Genomic DNA, 19,800 nt, shown 5'->3' with positions numbered 1-19,800 from the left:
ACGGTGTGTGGTGCTCATTTATCGACATCGGAAGGATGAAAGGCTGAGTTTGGCCCCGCTGGGGATTCAAACCTGTGTTGGCAAGTTCTGCATGGACGTCAAAGCGAGTGCTCTACTCGCTGTTCCACTTGACCGGCTATGACCTATCCAGTTGAGCATGATTGTGTCAGTGCAGCTGAGGAGGGGGAAGAGAATAAGGTGAGGTCTAGGGTGCTATCCCTAATGTATGTGGAGGCTACTATGCATTGGGACACACACACACACACACTCACACACTCTCTCCACCCCCCACCCCCCTCCTGCCCACTGGAGGAGGTGGCTTGTTTCACTTTCCACAAGCTGTCAAGGAGAGCAGTTGGGCCTTCATAGACTGGAGACTCTTGGAAAAAGATATTCCCTGCCGGCCAATGTCTATATAGTTTGCCTCTTGGTTAGCCAGGGCAGCTTTCTGGAGAGTGGCTGTGTGTAATATCTGTTGGTTTTGGGAAACGAATAAAAGATTGTCAACACAGCAGTATGTGATCGTAAACTTTCAGCAGTGTGCACAGGATGGTTGATGTCTGTTCGCCTGGGGGCACATGGTGCTTTTTGTTGTGATATTATTTTGTTTTTTCTCAGGACCCAATGGGTTTTACAGCACACATTTGAACCCTCAATGCAATACATTTGCAGCCCTGTCACCATATATGTAAAAAAAAGGAAATGGATAATGGTTCTGGGTGACAGTAACGAAAAGGAGACAGTGATCATTTGACATAAATGATGTATTTTGGATGCAAAGATTTCTTTTTTTTCATTCATACATATCTTTATTACAAAAGAAGGCTCCTGCAACATTTTAAATATAGACAAAATATTATGAGGTAAGACAAATGTCCATGTATTTAACACTAAAAGCAGCTGTTTAGTTATCTACGCCAAGGCTGCATGACCAGACCTGTACATACCACACAACACTGTAGGATGTAGATTAAATGGATCACATACGGTCAACATGTAGAGTTTTTAAGGCTAAAGTCTTCGTATAAACTGCAGAAAGTACTGGGCATACAGAATATTTGCAAAGCACTGCCCTGGCGCTTTACATGCATCATATCCCGTTTTCAGGTGCAAACCAATGTCTTGCAAATGTTTTGTATATTAAATTGTTGCTGTACAGGATTTTACCTATGTTCCTGAGAGCCCAAACCTTGACCCAAATTTGTTTAAGCCTGAGTTCGCCCTCAGGACTCATAAAGACCCTGGTAGTTTGGAGCCAGGATGGTTGTGGGTATGGGGGGGGATGAGTCATGGCTTGTGGCAATAAAAGGGTATAAACAGTGTCTATTTCAGTGCTTGTAAGTAATTGGCTAAGACCAGAAGTTAACTCCTTGTTTCCAACAACAAAATGAAGCTTACAATAAAGGGCATGGCATCCTGGACTCTACTTTCAGAGCACACATTTAATTTGCTTCAGAAGGAAAAAGGGCTTAGTTGTCCCTTCCTGGATTTGAATAATGTTAGATATCACATATGTATGTTTATATTTATTTAACAAGAAGGCCTAGATGCCTCTGGGTTATGTGCGCTTTATAAATGAAAAAATAAGTAAATAAAGGCATTGGAGAGCGCTTTGTTCAGAAAGGCTTGTACATGAGGCCAGATGTATGACATGTTAATTTACTTTTAGAAAGGTTAATGAATTATCTTTTAGGATCTTCATCGGTGTGACCCGTTGATCTTTGTATGCATCTACATTTTTGGTTTCCATTACCTATGCAAGAAGAGACAGACTGTGAGGAATTCGACCATATGCATGCGGAGAGTGTGCTTGCCTGGGCTTTTTGATTTATTGATAAATGAAAATTAATGATGGGAGATCAGCCTCCGAGACCTGTGTGAGGCCATTAATCACACAGTTCATCTGCTTCCCGCATGAAACGCATAGTCACATGTACTCAGGTAAGGCACAGCCTAGAGGCACTGTCTGCCCCTGTCATATTGAGCTGGAATGTGACAGCCACCAGTACATCAAAGCATCTCCAGAAGGGGGAAGGCACACCTTTCTCCAGCCATGGGCAGCCTAATTTAAATATCAAAGGCTCCATGGATGATCTTTCCCTTTGTCTTATCCGACTGATGGCAGTGCATACTAATGACAGGAAATTGAAGCAAGCTTGCTGTCGAGAGGCTTGGTTGCCTGACATACTTTACAATATTTATTATGCGCAGCCATGCAGATTGGGGCTTGAGGGCGCAACACGATATAAACAACAATTAACATTTATGAGCCAATATCATAATCCAGTTTGTAGGTTCCTAAAAGAAGCAGAGATTTAAATAGCCTAATTAATTAAACAGATGGGTCTTCAATTTCTTTTTAAAAATGACTAGAGATTCAACCCCTCCTAACTCTGGGGGGAGAGAATTCCAAACCTTAGGTGCAATTGCAAAGAAAGCTGTGTTAGAAGCTTTCACTGTTTTGCATTTGATAAACAGGAGATGCTGATTGTTCGATCTCAAAAATCTGCCGCAGGTTCTTATAGTCAGAAGATGCTGTAAATACCTGGGCATTTTTCCCTGTCTGCGCTTCTGTATAATTGTTCGAAATAGAATTCTAGACTCAACTGGTAGCAAATGAAATGCGCGTTTTACCACTGTGATATGATCTCTGCGTTTAAGCCTCATTACCTCTCTTATGGCTCCATTTTGGCAAACTTGTAGTTTTATTTACAACAGCATTATCAACACCAATTAACAGGCTGGAACAATAATCGATCTTTGCTCATATGATTGCTTTTGTGATGGATTCTGCATTATCTTGTGAGATAAGGTCTTAAATGCACCAGCAACTTTTTGTAATGATACTAGGCTGCTTATGTGATGTTTCATGGAAAGACGCTGATCATCTATCACTCCTAATGTCTTGACTTTCATCAAAGAGGTGATTTTTCAGCTCCTAAGTGTCAGTTTTCATAACTAGGGCCCAGTTTCCGTAGCGTGTGGGACAACCCAATTACCAGCCGTTCAGTTTTATCTTTGTTGAGTGCGAACTTATTGCGAACCATCCAGGTTTCGATCAGGGAAAGGTTTTGTTGATAACTGCGTCATCCCTGTCGTGAGAGCCAGACAACGGGATGACACATTGCGTGTCATTGGCGTAGTTGGTAAATATCACACTCTCATGAGCTAGCATGGCAAATAAATAGCGGGACAGTGACGATATTGTAAAAGCAAGGTGAGGTGCAAGCCCCCTGTGGCACACCCCATATGATAGTAGTAGGCACAGATTCAGCCTCTCTACAAAAGACCCTATCTCAATTGCTGAGGAATGAGGTGACCCACTGGGTAGCCAGTGGGGAGAAATTAGCAACCTCATTCAACCTGGTGGACATGATCGAATGGTCCACCAGGTCGAATGCTGCAGAGAGATCAAGAAACAAACATCAGTAGGGAAGCCTTGTTCCTAACCATGCGGGCCAGGACCAGGAGCACTTAAGCTCCAAAAGAGCCATCTCCATTTCAAAGCCCACACGAAAACCCGATTGATGGTCATTTAATACAGGATGAGCTTTTAAGTGTTCAGATATTTGTTTATAGGCCACACGGTCTAAAAGGAATGGCAGGGCTAACACCCCTTTGGTATGCTATCTTTCAACTTGAAGCTAGTTCACACCCCTCTGTATGCAAGGCAGTGAATGCCCTGTCTGGATCCATTGGTTACCACAGATGTCCCTGCAGAGCAGACCCCTTTCAGAGGGACAAAGGATGTGATTTGGGGGAGACGGGAAGTCTTCACCCAGCACAAACTTCAAGGGAGACCAGCGCTTTAATCAAGAGTCAGAGGGCTCAGTTAACCAGAGAGACACTTTGATCTACAACAGACCGGAAGAAGTGTGGGACTTAGGTATATGTTGTCACCCTTCACCACTCACCTTTTCCTGTTGCCGAGCACTCTGGTCTTGACCTCATGCATAACAGAAGATTGTTGGTGGGGACCCAGGTTTGGTTCATTAAGGTAGGTTTAGCCTGTAACAATCACTGGGGCCCATTTGGCTTTAAAAGAGGGCTGAACCCCTCGCTCATCAGACCATCCATTGAATTTGAAAGGATGAAGAAGGACGACTCATTTGGACCCAGGCTGAAGGTACAGTCTACCTTATATCTTCAGCCAGTGACGGAAGGCCAGGAGTTCCAAGAGGGAAGCAAGATCCTTCCCCGAAACATCTCCCAGCGAACAGAGGGAGATACTGCACTCAGAGGACATGTCCTGCAGCTCCAGAGCCAGTACCCAGCCAGCACAGAGCATGCCCTGCTAGGTTCTGCCAGTAATCTTCCTAGATGGGAAGTGCCGGAGAGTCTCTGGACAAAGGGACAAGGCTGTTACCAGCGAATACTCTCCTGAGCTTTGGGCCGTCTGCCTTGAAAGGACGATACAAGCCCTGCAAAGAAGCTAGGAGGAATGCCACACAAGCATCATCCAGCGTCCATCTTTTAAGGACATTTTTGAGACAGTCGAATCCTGGAACCGCATCCGGCTGCATCGCTGACTGTTGTCACGCCACAGTCATCGGAGCCATCCAAGGCGCCTCGACTAGCATTCCTGATGGGCAAACAGCACAGAGACTTGATTCTTGACCCTGAGCCGCCTGCCACCTGGTACCCCGCAGCTGTCTCGCACCACTAACTCTATCTCAAGGGCTGCGAAGCACCCCGGAACCGCCTTGACACTGTCGAGCACCAAGAACTTCTTCAGCACCGGGCACATTGTGGTTTTGCTCCCCCCGGTCCTTTCTAAAGCCCCCTAGAGACAGGTGAAAGCCCCTGCTGAAACGAAAATTCCTTGAACAGTAAGATTGATTACTTTACCAACTAACCTCCTGTCAGTATCCAGAGTGCATCCCTTTCCTTTGTGAAACTGTCTGTACTCTGTGTTCCTTTACAGGGTGGGTCGTATTTGTAGTGTGCTAAAACTGTCTGTTGTAGTAATAATAAAGCAGATATTTGTATGCAACCTTGAATGGGCAGTCCCTTCTATAAAGACTTGGTCTCAAATCTCAATTTCAACACTCCATCCATTCTTATCCACGCTTGGCATCACTGGACTGGTTGACCGCATTCCTCTCCGACCAACTTTCCCAGGTTCAACTCGGCCCTTTCTCTCCCTATCACACTCTCCACCGGTAGCATCCCTCAAGGCCCTATCTTCTCGCCGTGGCTCTTCAACATCTATCTTGCCCCACTGGCCCACCTGATCTCCTCCTTCTCTCCTCAGTTCCAGTTTTATGCAGACAACACTACACCTCTGCTCTTGTGGCACTATCCTCTTTCTTTGGGTTCTCGTACCAATTCTTTGCGGATGACACCCAAATCTTCTTCTGTTATCGTGAGCCTTCCTCTGATCTCTCTGTCAACATTTCAAACTCTCTCTCTGCCATTGAAATACTTGTGTATAGGAGCATTACAAATGCCATATATCTATTCATATCATTTAAATATTGAACTCCCTCACTTCACACCTACTTCCTCGTACCGTCAACAGACTGGATGGCTGTCTATGCAGAACAGTGCCAGATTTAAATGTCTTCTACTGGTTCACAAATCTATCTGCAGTAAGGCACCAAAGTATCTATCCTTCTCTATCCAACTCAAGCCTTCTCGTAATCTTCATTCTGCCTCCTCGACTACCCTTGTGGCTCCTTGCCCTCCCTGTTCTTATTCTCGCTTCCTCTCCTTCGCACTTCTTGCTCCACTTGCAAGGAATTCTCTTCCCCGGAACATCCGAGAAACAGTCCACATGGATTTGTTAAAAAAACAAACTAAAACCCTACCTACTCGCCTCGGAGTTACCCTCTTACCTACATCTCATCTGCCTACTAGCTAAAGTTTTTCCTTCACCTCTAACTGCCTCTGTCCCTCACTTCCTCTGCTTCCACTCTAGCACTTCACCCATCATGGCCACGACCTGAGCGCAGCTGGATGTACCACCTACCTGCACTTAAAAATTTCCAATGTTCATTGTCCTTAATCTATGCATTGTAAGTGATTTCAATCTGGCACACGCCCAAGTCACGCCCAGCATGTAGTGCATAAATGAATCCCTTATTGATTTTATCTAAATGTTCAATATTCTGAATGATATACCATCGCATCCTTCGTCTGAGAGACCCCCCCACACCACCCCCGGTCACAGTGAACCAGGAATCAGGCTAGTTTGCAAAGGTAAATATTTAATGTATTTAGAATTTAAATCCCAATATATTTTAATAGGTAACAACAACCACCAATGGAGTGACAGAACACTAAATAAGGTCTTTAATGCACTAGGAGTCCAATAATGAACACAAAGACAAATGCAGCACAGAAAAGAATACTGTTGTGTTGGTTTGGAACAGATAGCACTATGGTTAGAGGGTCCCCCTGCAACACCCCTCAACCCCCAATAGGCAATTTAAATAGATGTGAGGAGAGAGCAGGTATTCAGGAATAACACAAATCAAACAGAATATCACTCCCACATTTCCCCTTTTAAACACAAGAGAAGAATGGAGTTGACTTTTCAACTGTCAGAATGGCTTTGAAATTGTCTGAGCAAAAACACCAAATATGGTAAAAAATGCTTAAATTATGATACATTTCTATGGGAGCCACTTTGAACAGATGCGCACAATCACAAGCAATGATTTAGTTACATGAAAATATTTGAAATCTCAAAGTCAAAGTAGGAAATAATTTAAAGCTAATTCACACGTGTAAAATCTTTCAGAATGTCAAATCGCAGCAAACTTTTCCTTCTGTGGTGTTCGCTATAATGGGCCAATCGCACTGTTTCATACTTTGGATAGCTAAGGATGTTAGGTACAAGTAGGAGTTGAAATTTCGCTTCTATCATAAAAACCGAGGGAGTTCTAGAGGTTTTAGTAAGTGTTGTTTTTGCAAAATAGGTGCAAGAATGGAAAACAGAAATTCGGGTTAAAAATGGCAGATAGGTTTTCTTATATTATGTTAAGGGCTACAAAAAGGAGAATGCCACACAGGAATCAGTTATTCATGGCCGCTCATAACCATTCATGCGTGATACTCTAGTTTTCGTTTGGTTTGGGAATTACTTTTCTTAATCAAATCAATAAGAAGTTAGGGTTTAGTAACACAGATGAGAGAAAAGTCGGCTCAAGGATAGTTATAGCAATACTATGGTTCTGAGTTAAAGAGGGGATGGGTTTGAGATTGAGATCATACAATGCAAAAATATTCCTACTAATAGTTACAGTCCTTTGTAATTAAATTGGACCGTCAGTTCTGGTCATTGGATCGGGTCTATCAAGGAAAGGACAGCACATCAGGTGCAGGACTGGATCAGCTAGGCCGGTTACCGGATTTGCACAGGATCTGGCCTCCTTGTTTCTGGGTTTTTTAAATCAGCTGGATAGCGAGTTCCCCAGGCAAGCCTTGCAGTAGCAAGCCAGATAGTTTCAGGATACTGGTTCAGAAGGCCTTCCCACACCACAACGCTCCACTAGGTTGTGAGAATAAGTTTGAGGATTTAGGCCTTGTTGAAAATCAATAGTTCTCTACTGCTTGGCAAGGTTCTTGGCATCTGGATCTGGAAGGATGTTACAGCTGTATGTAGAATGCTGGAACAAAGTGCTTCGCCGGAATCAGGAAAGTGAGTGAATCAGTGAGTCCCTATGTGTTGTCAGCTGTTTCTATTTATCCTTTTAAATGACATCACAAAATGGGTGTATGGGCCGGCTTAACTAAGCCAGCCCCTGTGAGATGGGATTGGATCAGGACCTCATCTCCGGCTTGCATCTGAGTGATTGGATCAAGGCCGGATGATGTCGCATTAATGGTTTAGCTTTACAGTCCTTAGAAACCTCCCCTCAGCCACTAGTGTCAAAATCGGATTTTATCCTAAATACAAATTTCTACATTGGTCACCTCTACACAAATCACACACAAAGATCCCATATTTTATGGAGCATCTGTTCATCAAAATCCTGCAGCAGTGGGATCTTGTTTCACCTTTCTACAGAATTTTGTTGTTTTCACCATGAACACATTTTCCACAAATGTGTGTGTTTAACATAGGGATGTGTGTGTAAGTTTTCACAATTCTAGCATTAACACAGTTCACATAAAACCACAAATATTGCCATTCCTGTCCAGAATATGTTACACAGTTCTACCGCCTCTTAAAAAGTGCAGCCAAAAATTAGACTAACAACTCTGTCCTTTTTATATTTTTCACCACTTTGAATAACAAGTTATGAGTCTCTAAAAATTGTTCATTGTTCATTCTTAATAGGAAATGGTCTGCCCCTTTGTCTCTCCCTGGAGTCCAGGAGTAGCCTCCTCCTTTGGGGAATTCCTTCCAGGAGCAGTTTACGACCCTTTCACACGTCTGTTTCCTGGTCTGGAGGATCTGCCATTGTTCATTCTCTTTTTGTAGACAAAAGTCTGGCCTAACCCACAATTATCATCTACCAGTGAGTTTCTGCTGAGAGGATTTCCCTCTCCCTGGGAGAAACCTATTTTTCCACTTCTTGTAGCTTAGCCAGGCTAATAATTTGATCTCAATTTCTTAAAATCCATCACAAACCAAACTTGTTGCATTAAATAACATACATACATTACTTTCTTAGCTTTAAACCTGTAGGATCAAAAACAACTTAGATCTGTATTCTTTTTAGCAACAATCCTTTTATGTTTGCTAATCTGGCAGATTTTTAGTTTAGATACTTTGAAGTTTCATCAGTAGCTCATCTGACAGCTGTCATTCACGGGTAGCCCAGTGTACTTCACACAGATTTTGACAGGAGATGTCAGTTTACAGACAATCCAGTTCGTCTGAGGAAATGTTTTGCTCTTTGCACTTTAGGACTTTGTATATTCGCCATGCTTCATTAGATTACTTGAATTTAGCGCCAAGCAAAATTTTGAATGTTGAGAAGTGTTGTGTCTAGGCATTTTGGAGTTTTTAGCAACAAAGCAAATGTCATTTATATGCACATTTTGGAGTTTCATTTGCAAAGTGCTGCTTCTCTCTCTGCACTCTTTTTGCGGGTCATTGAGCCCACTGGCACATTTTCTGCAGTGTATGCTCTATCCCACCACATATGCACCATGGGTGGCAGTTTGTGCATCCATCTTTTTGTGCATTTAAACACGCGGTTTTGGAGGTTTTTGGCACACACAAGAGGTTTGCTGCCATTGTTGCTTTCCTTGCACCATAACTATCAGAGTGATGCTGCATAAAATAGCAGAATGGGTCAATACATCCACAACATGTGTACTTATGTATTGCCCCTGATGACTGTTCAATTTACTCAATCCTCCACAACCTGGTCAGAATGTCCCTCAAACTCATCCCATTACAAGAAGCTCGTCTGCTTCCCGTCACATCGGATTTCTTATCTATCGTACCTTCTTTGTGATCAAAAGAGCATTGTTCCTCCTGGAGATAAAAAAAAAGAATGAAATGAACGTTGTCACGGAGCCTTAATGTTTTGCCATAATTATAGTGGGCTGACAAATGTCTACAAATGTAGCTCACTGAGATACAACAAATATGCATGATTGGATTATCCTGACTTAACTTTTGTTTAGTTAGCATTGAGTAGAATACCTTTTCAATACTTTTTAAAAAAATAGGTTTTTATTGGCAATTCAGCATGAAAGAGGTCAGCAGTTGTAGAACAACAACCTCCTTCTAACCCATCCCCATCCTCCTTCAAGCAAGTTCAATACTTTTGATATGTGTTTGTGACACTCCTGCTGCTTCTCCATATACCATAATAGAATGAATCCCAGTTTTTAGGGCCTATTTAGACATTTTTACCTAATCGTGTTATGTTTCATTCGGCACAGCCTATGTTTAAAAATCAACTTTTTAAACTCCATGCTCCAGTCAGATATTGGGATATACCCACCACTCTGCATTGTTTGTCTTTGTTAATATTCGTAGCACTTATTATGGTTATCATATCTAGTACAATCCGAATCCATCTAGGATTCCAGTGATGACAATATCGGGTGAGGATTTAGGGGACAACTAAGTGTCTTCCCAATAGGACTGGAGCAAAGGACAAGACACGATCCATGATTAAAAAGGGCCCCATGCATTTTTACATTTGAAGCAGCATGCATCCATCCTACTATCTGTTTTTTGAAGACACCATATATACAACTCTTGCCTCTAGCATGTGCACTTCAAGCAGGGCAGAGAGAGAGTTAAACATTTTAAAACAATTTTGCAATTGTATTCTCCTCTAGGTTTCGCTGGTGGTCAACGTGGCCAGTGAGTGCGGTTTTACGGATGACCACTACAAGTTTCTGCAGGAACTCCAGAGGCAACTGGGCTCCTTCCATTTCAACGTGCTGGCATTCCCATGTAATCAATTTGGCCAGCAAGAACCCGGAAGCAACAAAGAGATTGAGAACTTTGCCCGGAAGCACTACAGCGCCACCTTCCCCATGTTCAGCAAACTTGCTGTCACAGGCACCGGCGCCAACGTTGCTTTCAAATACCTAATTGGTAAGTTTTGAATGCAACCATATTTTTAATTGTTTATAATGTTTGCTATAGTTATTAATATGTATAATCATAGGATCATTTTTCACACCATTGGTGTCGCAAAAATTCCAGATGTGACCTCTGAGTCTCTGTGCTTAATAAGGAACGAGGACGATTCACAAAGGTTTGTACAACTAATGTCTGGAAGAAGTGCTAATGTACACATGTGTAAATTACTTTGGTTTCCAGAAAAACATACACGCACACGCTCACACATACACAAAAGCGCACACACACTCTGTGTAAGTGCATAAGTGGTCTTCCGGGAGAGCTTCTGTAGTGGAAGTGTGGTGCACAACAATGCAGTCATATCTTGGCGAGTATTGTTACAATTTTTTCGACTATTATCTGCACACCTAACTTACATTTCAATTGTCTACGTGTAATTAATCCAGAAAGTGTAAAAGCGCACCAACATGTGCCATTGTTGCTGGGTGTGTGCAGGAAGGCTAGCTACCGCCTCCTCAGCAAATCGAGCAGTATTGGTTCTGCTAAAGGTAACTTCTTTGACCCTGCAGCCCACTATCCAGGTACCAAGCAGCCACTGGGGAATAGGCGTGCATTGCCGAAAGGAGCTCTACTGTGGGAGAGGAGGGCAGTGTCCCTGCACTCTCTCAAGATTGCTTAGATCCGCAGTCCCTTGCATTGTGCACTGTATGAGCGATTTTGCTGGTTTTACGGTGTATAGACACAGATATGAGCATTATGCCATCTCATAAGTGTTTAGTTTTTAAAGTTGCAAGAGTATTTTCTTTTACTTGATTTATTAAGGACTGCAAGTCCCATAAGTCCATTGTCCAATCGTCCATTGGTTAAGGGTATTCCTGCCTTTTATATGTCTCTTATTTACAAACTGTGGCCACAATTGCTTGTTCTCTTTACTTGTCTGGTGCAGAAATTGCATCGTACGTTGACCCCCGTCATCGCCTAAAAACCGCATAAGGATTCTGGGCACTGCATGTCTCAATAAACGGGGTTACCACCATCCGAAGCTGAAATCACAATGTGGAGAATCCAATGGTGTTTCTCCAGTAACGTGAAATATTGGGTGTGAGCCTTAATATAAATCTGAGCTTTACATCAAATAACTAGACTCATCGCTATTTTATGGCAGGCACAGAGTGTTACCATTATGTTAGTTCAAAGCTGAGAAATATTTGAAAAGGTGCCTACCAATCAACTCCAGTGTTTCTCTGAGTCTCATCGCTTATGCCATGATCACAAATCAGAAGTTTGACCAGATCAAAGTGTAGAAACTGCCCTTCTTATCGTGACAGCTGAGATTCTGTCATCACTCAACACCAATCACCCATCTTTTGCACTCCTTGACCCTGTTTCCACAAGACCCTCCATTGCTTCCTTGAAACAGCTTTTGGAATGTCCTCATCCGCTCTTCAGCTAATCTCATCCTTCTGCTCTGATGTGGGAATCCAGGCCCGGTCAGGGCCACTTTTCTTGAAGTCTACCATTCCAAACTGTGGAGTCCCTCAAGACTCCATTTTGTCTGTGTAGCTCTTGAATGCCCACCTGAGATCTCTGGCCGACCTCAGCGCTCTGTTTAAGCTCATTTTTTCAAACCTATGGTGATGATACTCAGACTGATCTTCGGGAATCAATACACTAATGGATCTCGCAACTTTCTCCAGATTCAGGACTGGATACTAGGTGACAGCATCTGCCTGAATGCTTTAAGAATGGAAATAATCAATTTTGGAAACTCCATTACCTCTACTCTCCCCTTGGCACCCTCCCTAGGAATCCCACACATCAACTATAATTGATCCAGAATAAATGAGCCTCCTCATGGGCTTCAAAAGGACCACTTCACCCATGACCTACTATCCTTGCACTGACTCTGTCAAGTGATTGTAATGACTTCAACGTCCTCTGCCGTATTGGCATAGCTTATTGGAACAAAGGCCTTTTGTATCTCAGGCAACAAGCAAAGATGCACCCTGCGAGACACCTGCACTCCGCAGGTTCTAAAAATATAGTTGTTGTGGTTTTCCAGAAGAAAAAACTGGGTTCCAGGAGATTAGGTAAAGCAGGAACCTACCTTTGGAAACAGCTTTGCGATCGCAATCGGAGAAGAGGACCTCTGCAAAGTCTGAAGACTTTCCTCTTCAAGAAATCTTATGAACTTGACTGGTGAGCATATGTACTTATGCACACTGCCAAGCTTTGTCTGTTTGTTTCTGGAAGATATTTGTATGCTCATTATACAAAACCTTGTTCTATCAGTTCCCTCTGATGTTGACGAAATGTGTTTTACTGAGCTGATTTTACTCAAAATATTTTTCGGTATTTTTGTGTTTTGGTTTTTTCGAGCCCCTCAAGCCCCTCATTATTTTCTAGTTGTAACCCCACCCCAACTACCCGTGCACCCCTTTTACCACTTTACCCCGCCCCATCTATTTTTTTCGAATACTGAGAAAAACAATTCAGTAATATCTTGTCAGTAAAACGGTTTTCGGTAAGGACATTTTGGTAACATCACCGGATACTGTTCTATCCGCTATGCTTTAACTGTAGATGTCTGCAGTGGTAATGTACTCATTGGTTTCCCCTATCCACTTTACTGATATGATTCTGTAAAAGATTGGATTCCCCATCGTTCTACTTTTATCTCTGGGGGCACTGTGAAGTGGATCTTCTCTTGGTTAGCGCCTTTTTAAAAATCCAATAAAAGAGCATTAAAGAAACAAATATCACCACAGTGAAAGCATGTTCCACCAGTAAACAATAAAATGTACTCAAACATTCTCATTACACCAATCCGTGCAACTGAGGATATCCTCTAGACATCTCCTAGAGCCAGAATGGTTTGAAAGTGATAACCTTGCTCGTATATCATCAAATATACCAATCTATCCAAAGTAGTGATCAAGACTGGACAGAATGAACATCTACTGGAGATATAGAGTTGAGTGGAGGATCTCCCAGGTCCTTGACATGGTCCTCGCAGCATATAAAATAATGATATGACCCACAATTTAAGATCTTATGGGAATACTGGATACTCCTCAAAACTGGTGATTGTTTGAGTTATCAGGTACCCAGCATTGTTAATTATCAGTTCTAACATGCTACAATCACAAACTCTTCTAAATGATGTAGGCAAAGCAGGGTCAGCAACACAGCCGTAAGGGCTTGTAAGGAAAGACTCTCATTATCCTGCCAATCCAAAAGCATAGAAACAACCATATTTATGTCCTTAAGAATAAAATACCTAGTTGTCGGAGTTTGTTTAGTGCGGATGCTCTGGTCAACATGTCTTACCCAATAGTTCTCCCATCCCACAAAGTATGATGCTCAGTGATAGTCAACCTGTACATATTTACTGTATCTTTAAGCTAAAGCTGTTGCAAAATCCTCCCCAAAATTCAATACGTCTGTCGTAGGGGCAGTAATGGGATCCAGTTACCTTGATACATACCAGCGTACTGATGTCTTCCAAGTGGAGTTGTAAGCCTTTCTGCTACCTGGAGCCAAAAATTGTATGCACTCCTCAGCTACATCTGAAATGCAATGGGTGGATCCTGTATCCTTTATATTCTCCACACCATAATCCAAAAATAATCCTCTGATAAAAGGGGGATATACTGCTGCATTTCTTTACTATTGTGGCGATGCTGCAATGCAATGCAAAAACCAAGTTCTCTGATTTTATCTTCTTTGTCGGGGGAGCTTACTTTGTGTTAACCTTAATGAAGATGATTTATCTTCTATTTCTCTAGCACTCTGGGAATATTGGCTGCATTTATGATGATCGAGAAGAGCTAGTATCCTGGCCAGGTACCAGAAAGAAATTTGTCATTTTTCCAGAACTCGTCAGTTCTCTTTTATGGAGCCGATCTTCACAGGCGGAAGATGCAGTGAGCACATTTGTTAGCCAATGTATTCGTCCAGAAATTGCATGGACAGGGAAGGATTTTGGTTGGCTATGTCTTACTCTCTGCCAAACCCCTTCTTTTTTCGTTAATGAACCACATGGGCCATGTGGAACAGAGATTCTTCAAGATTGAGACATTATCAGGTTCCATTCAAATATATTAGAAGTGTTATACCACTGCTTGTTAGGACTGCTGCAACAGGCCACAGTACATTTGGCAAACACCATGGAGCTGAAGAAAGATCAAATACAAGGCATATGAATTATTAACATCCCACCCCATTGGAATTGCAGATCCTTTCAGATTGTGGGAGGAAAGTGAACTCCTATGTATGTGTCCTTGTGGTCTAGTCCCATAGACCAATCACTTGGGCGCAGCATGTCACACAGCAAGGAGAGTACTTTTTCGGCAATAGGCAGTGAACTTCCTGAGATATTGGTGACCTTCCGTGTTTGGAGAAGTGAAATTGTCTGTGGCATCTGCATGATTTTGGAAATAAGACACACTATTATCGAAATGCCTGTACAGTTTGAAGTACCATGGGTCTTGGGAAATGTGTTCCCGGCATTTGAGAAAATATTGTATATGCCACCCCCCCAAATTTCAACTGGGATGAATGTGTCACCACACTTAGCATTAAGGTGGCCTCCTCTAATGCATATTCGAAAAACCCTTCGAAAGAATTGCCCCGTTTGAGGAACAAATGTTGCCTGGGCATCCTGGATCACTTGTTAGAATCCCCGAATTCTACCAGAAACTAGGCCTAGTTGCATTTAAAGTTGGTTAGTTGAATGGATCCTGCTTTTCCTGGCCCAAGTAAAAACTCTTTGATGAAATGCACAACTCTTAGTTTTCTGGGCTCTATCCAAGAATGAAAAGGTATACACATATTGACTCACACCCTTGAGACATTCATCCACCCAAAAAATCCCTCTATATTCATTGGCTGCCTGTCCGCTAAATTCCCCAATTTGACATTGATCTTGAGGACAATGTCTTTCCTCCTTTTTACGCCTAGAGACGCATTTGCATTGCCCAGGAACCTAGCCCCCTAATATTGCTGTGTCAATGGCCTTCTCCTCCTGCTTGGCCCCTTCAACGATCACCAAGATTTCTACCAGAGGACCTACTGTATCCATACAGATATATTTCCCATTTGTAGCCAAGAATATACCTATCCTATGATCTACTGCTGGTGAATGGGTGCATCTATCTGGTAGGGAAGTTCTCGGTCACTCCAATCTCATACAACCTCTGGCATTGGCCGCTTATTTTGTATTGAGGAACAGGACATGTTGAGTAATATAAAGGAGGAGGAACCCATTCCTTGCAGTGAGGGTATTTGGGCGGTGAGGGGGGGGGTACGAGTGAGGAGATATGAAACATAAATGCAACCTTTTGGTCAGTGACGCTACTTAGACCTGGTACCTCTGGGTCAATAGCACCTGGACTGTGGTGAAAGAGGGTTTCATGTCCAGTGCTCCATAATGAATAGGTGGCTCAGCCTCAGGGACTGCAGGCCATTGATCTAGAGCAGGATTAAGCCTTGCTCTCTTAGTCAGCATATGTTCCTTGTAGCTAGAGGGTATATTAGGGAGGTTATCCATTTTGGATTGAGCAAATGGCCCCAGAAGGAGTGGCATTGATATTGCACGTCTCTCTCTCTGGGTAGGTGATTTCTCATATTTATACTCTTTGGGGCCGACATGAGCACCCCAAATCAACTGCTGATACATAAAGGCATTAGGAATCTGTAGGAAAAAACTGGGCCAAGGCAGCTGTGGATCTCCCCATTTCTGCAGGTAAGCCAGAGCAGAATCTGCCTACTGCAATCGGATACACAGGCATCCAAAATAGAAATGTCCTCTTCCCTTCAAGATTGAAGCATCATCTCTTCCACCTCCTCTTCATTCAACAAGGGTGTAACCCAGAGTGCGAAATTGTAGGCCACTAGCCACATGCAAAAGTCAGTAGCCCAATTTGTGAAATCAGTGCTGTGGTAGGATTCGGTTTCGGCTTATGGATATACGTTGTTCAGTGCAAAGAGGCTTGTGGGGCACAGAATGCCAGTGCAAAATCCCCATGAGGTGAAATATTGTGTGTGTGTGTGTGCATGTGTGTGGTTTCTTTTTCTTGGCATTTCAAGTTTTTTACAATGGCAAACATACCCCACCCCTCTACCCTGCTGGACGCCCACACGCCCAAATCCCTTGCATGGCATAGCTTGCAGTTTTTCAAAGAGTCAGTGAAACGGCAAGAACGCGTAAATGCTGTGGACAATATCGAAAATTGATGTCAGTTTCTAAAAATCCAAGTACCTCCGACCAGTCTTGTGAGAATTTCACCTGGTCTCCCTTAATCAAGTATGTGATCCATTCTTGTGTGACAAAGTTCCAGATTCTATAAAGCCATTTGGCACAGAGCGGTGGATCTTTCGACTTCCATCTCTGTGCTATTCCTAACAATGCAGCCAATTGTAGGACAACAAAGGTTATACATTTTTGTTTCAAGCATCTTCACATCCTAGGTTAAATAATTCAACAGTAGGTTTGACTTCATAGAGCGAGGCTTTGATACACAAAGTATTTGTGTCATGCTCTTATCAATTTATGCCCAATATCCCACAAAGTCGGACATCGACCAAATATGCACCCAGTCCCCAAGCGCTCCACATTGTCTTCAACAGTGTTCCGGGAATGAGACTTCGATTTTGTGCAAGCGAGCCGGAGTGTAATTCCATTGGGTTAGGAGCTTCTACCAAAGTTCCCGCAACTGGATAGAGCGGGTGTATTTAGTGATATCTTTCCATAACCCTTGCCATTCATTTTCCGTGATTTGTAGTGCCAGCGTTAGTAGTTTTTTTGTTCTATAATGTGGGAGAGAATTAGGACACTCATTTATTACTTTTTATATGTTCGACAGCAGGGCTGTGTTCCCAGGTTTCTAAGAATGACCGCTGAGATTGCTCACCTGGACCTTCTGTACAGTACAAAATTCGAATAAAACGCATGGAATTGTGACATGATTTGGGGGGTCTCCGTTACGGTGTCCACTTCTGGGTTTAAGATCGACTGAGTAGTTTGCAATGCTATTTTTTGGCGTAGTTATCTAGCTAATAAGCAGTCTGCCCTGTTCGCCTTAACATAGTAGAACTGGCAGAAGTGCAAGAGGGATTTTTCTGCCTTTTTTGCATGAAGTACATTTTGCTTACCCTTGACTGTTCTATATGCCTTTGAGATTGTTGGACCTGTATTCGTCTCCATTTTCACCATTATTTGTTGGAGTTCTGACTCCAGTTCTATTTCTAGCGCAAGTCCTTGTTTCCGTAAGGAGCTGTGTCTGCTATAAGTTTCCCGCCTATAGTTGCTTTGAACGCATCACAGGTTATGTTTACCGAAGTGTCAAGCCACTGGTTCAACTCAAAATATTCCTCTATTTTGTTATCAATTTCCCCCCTTATTACTGGGTCCTGAAGTATCTCAACAGGGAATCGCCAGGACCACACCCTCTGAGTTGTCCCTACAATATCGATATCTGTAATCAAGGGTGCATGGTCTGAAAGTGTGATTGGCTGACAGGTGACGTGGGTAACCCTGCCGAGGAGAGTTTTTGAGACCCAGACGTAGTCAATGCAGGAAAATGAATGGTGCACATGTGAGTAAAAAGTGTATCCTTTCGTTTACCCATGAGCGCTGGCCATACATCCACCAGTGTTAGACTTGCAAATTTTTGTTTTAGTGATGTACATGGTTCCAAGTGCATCGAACCAGTAGTCGTGCTCCGGTCCCAGGCTATGTTGAAGTCGCCAAGCAGGATTATTTCCCCCTCGTTAAATGCGTCTACTTGAGCAATTACCGACTTCAAGACTCCCTCTTGGCCCGTATTAGGAGTGTAAATGGAAGCCACCCTAAGTCTTTTGAGACCAATTCCCAAAACTGCATAGCTATACCAACCCTCTTTGTGATTTTTAGATTTTAGCACCTTACAATGGGAGTTACATTTCAATGCTAATAACCCACCCGCAAATGTATCCACTGCATTTGCCTGTAGCACCACCAGATAATGTTGAATACGCAGTTTATTTCTGTCTATTACACATATGTGTCTCTTGGAGTGTCACCAAATCCGGTTTGCGACGCCTCAAGAGAGCATCAAGCTTTCTGCGTTTCACCTGCGTGTTTAGGCTCCTTATGTTTAATGATAAACATTTAAACTCTCCCATTGAACTGAAAAAAAACATCAGATCAATGCAGTTCATGTGTTCCTTCTAACCTAAGTTTGTTATCAACAAATACCATGTAACCCCATCTCTACAAACCCCCGCATCCAACCTCACCCACCCCGTTTCACCCTCTCAAACCCAACTATCCCACTATAGACCCCCCCATAAAGACCCCTGGTGTGGGCCACGGCACCTAACATAGTCTGAGGCTACCAACCCCAGGGGTGGAACCACAAATTCCCTAGGGCAACATGCAGGATAACCTAGCACCCCCATCTGTTACATGAACAGATACATTGTACGATGCAGTATTCCGACTCTTCCACCAGATTAAGCAGCTTTGTACAGTCAAATTCAATGTCTGCCGGCTAATTCCAATAATGTCCTTTACTCTGGAAGTTTAGTGATAGGGCCTCTCAGGTGCGCCTTCCAGACATCTTTTTGTTGCGCTTTTTGCTTTCTTCTTTGATGCGTTGCGGTCGACCATCCCCAGGGTTTAGATCGAGGGGTCGTACGATCATGCTCGGGTGCAGATGGGCCTTCCACTTACTCATCTGCGATTTGCATCATGGCCATACCAGAGTATTGGGAAGTAATCCTGTGTTGGTTGCCATCAAGAGAGAAGACATTCCAAAGGGAAAGGTCCATTTATATTTGATCCTTCAAGATTGTAATGCTCTGATTGGTACCATCCCATAGAACAGGCCATTTTTGCCGTGTTCGTACTCAAAGAGGGGCGCCCATGAATAATTTGTTTTTTTTCTACATAAAGAGTAGGTGCTTGGAACGTGGCCAATTATGCCAATTTCTTTTAAATTAACATGTATAATTAATGTACAGTCCAATGTTGAATTTCTTCAGGAACTGTGTGCTTGTAAAGTGGATATGTGCCAAAATGACAATTAGATCCTGCATAAATGCTACTATGTTCCTATGAAGGTAAAAAGGGATTTCCTGTTATTTATTTTCGGAATCATGCTGAAGAAACTGTGGGGAAAATGGGGTAATGGAACACATACATGGTGGACGTGTTTGAAATTTTTCATTTGTTTTACATTTTATTCATTGTGCAATAGTTAATTTACAAACATTTAGCACAAACAAGATCTAGCATAGTAGAAAAATGTCTA

At 42.8% G+C, this 19,800-nt stretch overlaps 1 protein-coding gene across 1 annotated transcript in view; it reads left to right on the top strand.

Annotated features, from left to right (window-relative positions):
* The window catches only part of GPX7 (glutathione peroxidase 7), a 222,496-nt gene that overhangs the window by 183,818 nt on the left and 18,878 nt on the right, over positions 1 to 19,800 (top strand). Inside the window, exon 2 of the mRNA XM_069642183.1 lies at positions 10,255 to 10,516. Within this exon, the coding sequence (XP_069498284.1) occupies positions 10,255 to 10,516 (262 nt within the window). The remainder of the gene's footprint in view (positions 1 to 10,254; positions 10,517 to 19,800) is intronic.

Source organism: Ambystoma mexicanum, chromosome 1q (genome assembly GCF_040938575.1).
Source record: "Ambystoma mexicanum isolate Mex_15411 chromosome 1q, UKY_AmexF1_1, whole genome shotgun sequence".
Classification (NCBI taxonomy): Eukaryota; Metazoa; Chordata; class Amphibia; order Caudata; family Ambystomatidae; genus Ambystoma; species Ambystoma mexicanum.
The sequence above is the reverse complement of the archived record's forward strand: the minus strand, read 5'-3'. Positions and strand labels throughout refer to the sequence as shown.